Source organism: Erinaceus europaeus, chromosome 16, assembly GCF_950295315.1.
Source record: "Erinaceus europaeus chromosome 16, mEriEur2.1, whole genome shotgun sequence".
Lineage (NCBI taxonomy): Eukaryota > Metazoa > Chordata > Mammalia > Eulipotyphla > Erinaceidae > Erinaceus > Erinaceus europaeus.
The window spans coordinates 72,626,542-72,632,581 of record NC_080177.1 but is presented as its reverse complement, the minus strand read 5'-3'; the positions used below and the strand labels follow the sequence as shown (position 1 = coordinate 72,632,581).

General features: G+C 44.7%; 1 protein-coding gene across 2 annotated transcripts; it reads left to right on the top strand.

Annotated features, from left to right (window-relative positions):
* Window positions 1–641: 641 nt before the first annotated feature.
* CFL2 (cofilin 2) lies at window positions 642–4,896 on the top strand. Of its 2 annotated transcripts, none has more exons than XM_060175418.1 (4): window positions 642–758; window positions 1,845–2,152; window positions 2,276–2,352; window positions 2,447–4,896. In XM_060175418.1, the coding sequence occupies exons 1-4, from the start codon at window positions 756–758 to the stop codon at window positions 2,557–2,559; spliced, it is 501 nt and encodes a 166-aa protein (XP_060031401.1). In that variant the 5' UTR covers window positions 642–755; the 3' UTR covers window positions 2,560–4,896. The 2 variants fall into 2 exon arrangements, with proteins under 2 accessions (XP_060031401.1, XP_060031400.1); XM_060175417.1 differs by lacking the exon at window positions 642–758 and adding an exon at window positions 1,371–1,505.
* Window positions 4,897–6,040: the final 1,144 nt, after the last annotated feature.

Genomic DNA, 6,040 nt, shown 5'->3' with positions numbered 1-6,040 from the left:
CCCAGCACCCACCTCAAGAGGGATTTTCAGGAGTGGTGAAACAGCTCTGTAGGTGTCTCTTCCTCTCTCCCCCTTCCCTCTTGAGATCTGGTTGCCTATCAAGTAAATAAAGATATATATATATATATATATATATATATATATATATATATTTTTTAATTTGGTGTATTGCACCAAAAAAGGACTCTGGGGTGGGGGCAGCGTTCAGGTCCTGGATCACGATGGCGGAGGAGGACCTAGGTGGGGGCTTGGACAAGTGTTACGTGTGTACTGAACTACCGTATCTGACTGTAGACTGGAAACCGTTAACGCCCCCAATGAAGAAGAAAACCATTTCTGAATCGAAGTGTTATTTGACTGAGGAAACCCCTCAGCTGGGGTAACTCCCCGCAGTCTTATCGTCCACATTTCCCTCGCGCGCTGCCCACCCGAGCGGCGGGTGCGGCGCCGGGGGGTTAAAAGCCGCAGCGCCCCGCCCGCCCCCGCCCGGCCCCCGCCCGGCCCCCGCCCGCCCCCGCCGCGCAGCCACCCGGCCGCCGGGCGCGCACGGGGTCACTCCGAGGACGCGGCTGGGCCGGCCGGGCGTGCCCACGTGACCGCCCCACGCCGCCCGCAGCCCCCCGAGCGCCCGCCGCGTCCCGGTCGCAGCTCCCGGCGTGCCCCGCATCGCCGCCGCCGCCCGCCCCGCCCTCCCTCCGCCGCCACTGCCTTGGGGCGGGAGCCCGAGTACCGCCGCAGCCACAGCCGCGGGCACCATGGTAAGGCGGGCCGGCCCGCTGGGGCGCGGGGCTCGGGGTGCTGCGGGGGGACCCCCGCGCGGGCCGAGGAGGGCGCCGGCGCCGAGGCCGCCATTTTAACCTGCGCTGGGCCTCCAAGGTGGGCGCCCCCGCGCCGCCGCCCGCCGCTGCTGCCGCCCCGCCGCCGCTCTCGCCCCCCCCCCCCCCCCCCGGCCCCCGCTGCCCTGCGCCTTCCCGGGGGCGGAGCTGTGCGGGCGGCCCGGGCGGGGGTCGCGGAGGGTCGCGGAGGGTCCGCGCGGCCCCTGAGCTCGACCGCGCGCTCGCTGTGGCCGGGGCGTCAGCCGTGTGGGCCGGGGTCGTCGGCCTGTGGACCAGCTTTCGGGGGGAGAGACCTCAGGACGCGGGGACTCTCTGAAGCGCTTCCTCGCCGCAGAAGCCGCGCTTCTCCGTAGTTCTTTCGCTCCAGGAGGCAATTGGGTTGTAGCCGTGGGCGGTTTGCAGTTCACACTCGATTCTCTTTTTTTCCTTATGAGGAAACTGGCTGGGATGAAAGAAAGGGAAAAAAAAAAAAAAAAAGTAGAAGCATGAACTGAAATCCAAAAGCGCTTTTTTTAAATTTTTTTTTAATTTAAGGCCTGTGGTGTTGACACACTACAGAAGGTATGTTTTGCTGCTGCTCCTGAAGCTCTGACATCACCCAGTGAAATAGGAAACATTTCAGGGATGGGACGGCTTGTATCTGTCACTTGGGCTCTGCCGTCCGTCCACGTACTGGGACCTAAACGCGTCTGGAGAGGATGAATGAGCCCGCAGGGGTGTCCGTCGGGGCCCGGGGCCCGGCCGCGTGGGCTGTGTGCGGGGCACGCCGCGGCCTCTGCGTCCACGTGGGCTGTGTGCGGGGCACGCCGCGGCCTCTGCGTCCACGTGGGCTGTGTGCGGGGCACGCCGCGGCCTCTGCGTCCACGTGGGCTGTGTGCGGGGCACGCCGCGGTCTCTGCGTCCACGTGGGCTGTGTGCGGGGCACGCCGCGGTCTCTGCGTCCAGATCGAGCCGCGATGTGCGCTGACCCCGAAAGACTCGTTCTCAACGACTGTTGTTTGTTTTCAGGCTTCTGGAGTCACAGTGAATGATGAAGTCATCAAAGTTTTTAATGATATGAAAGTCAGGAAATCTTCGACGCAAGAGGAGATCAAAAAAAGAAAGAAAGCTGTTCTCTTCTGTTTAAGCGATGACAAAAGACAAATAATTGTAGAGGAAGCGAAGCAGATCTTGGTGGGTGACATTGGTGATACTGTAGAGGACCCCTACACAGCTTTTGTGAAGTTGCTACCTCTGAATGATTGCCGATATGCATTGTACGATGCCACATACGAAACAAAAGAGTCTAAGAAGGAAGACCTAGTATTTATATTCTGGTGTGTAAAAAAAATAAAAGCAAAAAAGTACTTTTAAAATACAAGGATTGTTTATTAACATAGTCAGTTTTGCCTTTTTCTTTTTTTGATGGGACTCAACACTCCTTTTTGTTTTTCCTGTAGGGCGCCTGAAAGTGCACCTTTAAAAAGCAAGATGATTTATGCTAGCTCTAAAGATGCCATTAAAAAGAAATTTACAGGTACAAACATTGAATATATTATGCAGAAGAATTGCCCTTTCTTGATTGTAAGATAATGGGGTGATGTTTTGTTTGTTTTTCTTTTCTTTTTTAGGTATTAAGCACGAGTGGCAAGTAAATGGCTTGGATGACATAAAGGATCGCTCGACCCTGGGCGAGAAATTGGGAGGCAATGTTGTAGTTTCACTTGAAGGAAAACCCTTATAAAATGACAGTCTAGTGCCATCTGGATCTTAAGAAGCTTCTGTTTCTACAACCTTGTCAATTGGAATAGTATTGGTGTTTTTTTGTGTATTTTTTTTTCTTCCTCCCACTGGGTCCTTCACCACAGTGAAGGAGGGAAATATCATTCATGTAAGCAGCCTATCGGTCGTTGCCTTTAGACTGTTCGTTTTATGTAGAACCCAAGGAATGCCTTCCCATCATACTTTAGCCAAAATGACTGGTTATATGCCTTTCTTGAAATGAACACTACAATGAATGTGATTATCAATGTGAATAGCTTAGATTACTGCAAAGGGTAAGCTAATTGAATGCCTTGAAAGTATTATCCACTGGCCAGATGGTAAACTTTATTCAGTATTATTATTCAGTATTATTTATAGTTACACTTGATTACAGTTTTGTGAGGCTCAAGCTTCCGTACACCTCACCTACCTTGGTAAGCCTATTTTGTGATGTGGCAGCACAGATATAACACTATGCATTGAAAGCACTTTTTTTTTTTTAAATAAGTTTAACTCATCCACTCCCAAAAGAAATGCCAATTAAGTTGTGTTAATCGTGTCATCAACTTATCCTAGTACCTCAGTGTTCATTTCTGTTACCTGCATATCTTCTTAAAAGAAAAATTAGTGCCTTTTTGTTTTCCATTGAGTGTACACACTACTGAGGAAGTGTAAGAGTTTTATGTTTACCATGTAAGTCTTGCAACACTAAAGATATTCTGAGTATTGGTCATGATGGCAATTTCTGTATGAAAGAGCCTTAAATGGAACATTGTGGTTTTTTTTTTTTTTTTTTTTTTTTTTTGAGATCAAGCACACCCACAGAAATGGCCACGGTACAATAAAAATTGTGGCATATTACAGAATGTTGCCTTGTTTTCCTTGGACACTGCAAAGGGTTAAGTGAAGCAACTTCTAGGGTAAACAGCTATTAGTAATTTCAGCACTGGTCATTTAAGGGTTTTGTTTTTTTTATATAACATTTACACATGCTGCTTTCCAGTTTGCTAGGTTTATTTGGTTTTAAAAAGTATTCTAAAGCCAACTAATATAAATACTATTACTATAGAGAGAGATAACTTTTTGTAAGCATTAATTTATTTCCTATGTATTAATATGGAGGTCAGGAAGTTGGTTTTTGAACATTGGCACAAAAACTGATCATTTAACTTGTGCTCTGGATAAATTAGGTACTTTTTAGTTTGTTTTTGAGTAGTTTAGTAGAAGAGGCTCTTTTATTTGCTCATAATGAAACTGATTTGCAAAATATAGTTTGAAATTTAATAACCCATGTTTAGAAGCGTTAGTTATTCAAAAATGGGGGGGGGTAGGCGAGGTATAGCAGTCTTAAATAGTAGTGGGACTTGGCTTGGGTCAGTCTGCTCTCCTTATAGAGAATTTGATCTGCTCAGTGTGAGCAGTTTGCTGTTAGCCAGATCTATTTATGGCAAACACATGCTTTTGTATCTTGTCATAGTTATCCACAAATGGCAAAACTGGACTGGATTCCACTGGTATGCAAAACAGGCATGGTAGTAAAAACAGTCATGGCTTAGAACTTAACCCCATCGCTCTGAAAAATGCTCTTTCAAAAAATGAGAAATGAAAACCCTTTGTAAAAAAAAAAAATAGATCAAAGTAAGCACTTAATTAGATTTTTTCCATTATTTTTCAAAGATCTGAAAAGGTAAAAACTCAAAGTTCAATGTCTAGGCTTCCACTTAAGTTTATATAAATGGCTTGGCATCTTTTCCACTGAGCATTTTTACTTCAGACTTCGAACTGTCCCTGTGAGTCATCCCAGGTGTTTGGTAAGGCAGAACTCAAGTAAACCATGGGAATACTGTTGTGTACTAAACTGTATATGTAACTGATACTTGTACTATGGATTTTTTTTTATTTCCTTATTCTAAAAAGTAAGGGATTCTAAGTTAACTAAGTTATGTCATATCTTTTATTTGAACACCTGATTTCCCAACTTTCTTATGTACTTTAATATTCTATAATAACTTCAGAGATAAGCTTTAAGCTTTGGTACTTTGATTTGTTAGATTGACAGAACTGATACTGGCATAGTTCATCTTTGAAATGCATCTTTGTGCATAAAGCCAAGAAAATAAAATTTACAGTTCATGTGTATTTGAGACAAATTTGACAGTTGGAATGATCGGTTTATTTTACAATCATTTACAATGATACAATGTTTCAGTTAGCTTTAAAGGTGCTAATTAGTAAAATTGAGGATATTTGAAAAAAATACTGAGAAACTATTTTACCGCTAGCTTGCAAAATTTAAAAAATAAAATATATGAAAATATGTAGTGGTTGAGATGTGTTTACTTCAGAACGTTGAATTTTTTAAACTAATAACTGCGTATCAGAGAGGCATTATTGTCTCTAGTCTTGTTTTTAGGATTTTAATTGATAAACTTTTTAATATAAAGATGGCACTGTTCTTTAAAAACAATGTTGTAGCAATTTCTTAGAATATTTTCAGACACATGGGAACAGTTGGCCTTTGTCCCAAACTGGCTATCAGCTGTTGTTTACCATCATCTGAAAAAAAAAAAAATGGTGACCAGTACTGTGTATTTAATGTGTCTTTTGAGTGGACTGGGAACAAAATGGCTTAGGTTTGAGTTTCCCTGATACATATCCTTTGTAGCAACTAATTTATGAAATCTAGCAAGTGAGCTTTAGGAGAGTTTTTTCTAAAATGTTTCTTTGCTAAGGAATAATCTAGCAGTGGGGAATTGTGAAAGGATTTGCAATTTTGATTTTTCTTAGGCTTACCAACTATTCTGAGGAAATAAACCGGGTCTTCATAAATTTTAGTTTTTTTCTTGTAGATTTAATAATAGTTCCAGGTAAAAAATATGAACATTGGCTTTTCTAGGTTTTGTTGTTGTAGTTATTGATGTCGTCGTTGTTAGAGAGGACAGAGAGAAATGGAGAGAAGAGGGGGAGAGAAAGACACCTGCAGCCTGCTTCACCGCCTGTGACTCCCCCGCAGTTGGGGAACCGGGGGCTCGAACCGGGTTCCTTCAGCCAGTCCCTGTGCTTTGCGACACGTGAACTTAACCCGCTGTGCTACCGCCTGACTCCCAGCTTTCCTAGTATTTATTTTTGGATAGAGACAGAAATTAAGAGGAGGGGTGAATAGAGGGAAAAGGAGGCACCTGCAGCCCTGCTTCACCACTCATAAAGCTTTTTTTTTTTTTTTTAAGATTTTATTAATTAATGAAAAAGATACGAGGAGAAAGAGAAAGAACTAGATAGCACTCTGGTACATGTGCTGCCAGGGATTGAACTCAGGACTTCATATCTCTTGCACCACCTCCTGGACCACTTCATGAAGATTTCTCCCTGCAGATGGGGACCAGGGGCTTTGAACCCGTCCTTGCTCACTGTAATGTGTGCACTTAACCAGGTGCACCACTGCCTGCCCCTAAACATTGGTT

Coding starts and splice junctions, on each gene's coding strand:
- CFL2 (XM_060175417.1), top strand. CDS start 1,461: ATGGGACGGCTTGTATCTGTCACTTGGGCTCTGCCGTCCGTCCAC. Junction 1,506..1,844: donor GGGCTCTGCCGTCCGTCCAC/GTACTGGGACCT, acceptor GTTTGTTTTCAG/GCTTCTGGAGTCACAGTGAA. Junction 2,153..2,275: donor GACCTAGTATTTATATTCTG/GTGTGTAAAAAA, acceptor TTTTTCCTGTAG/GGCGCCTGAAAGTGCACCTT.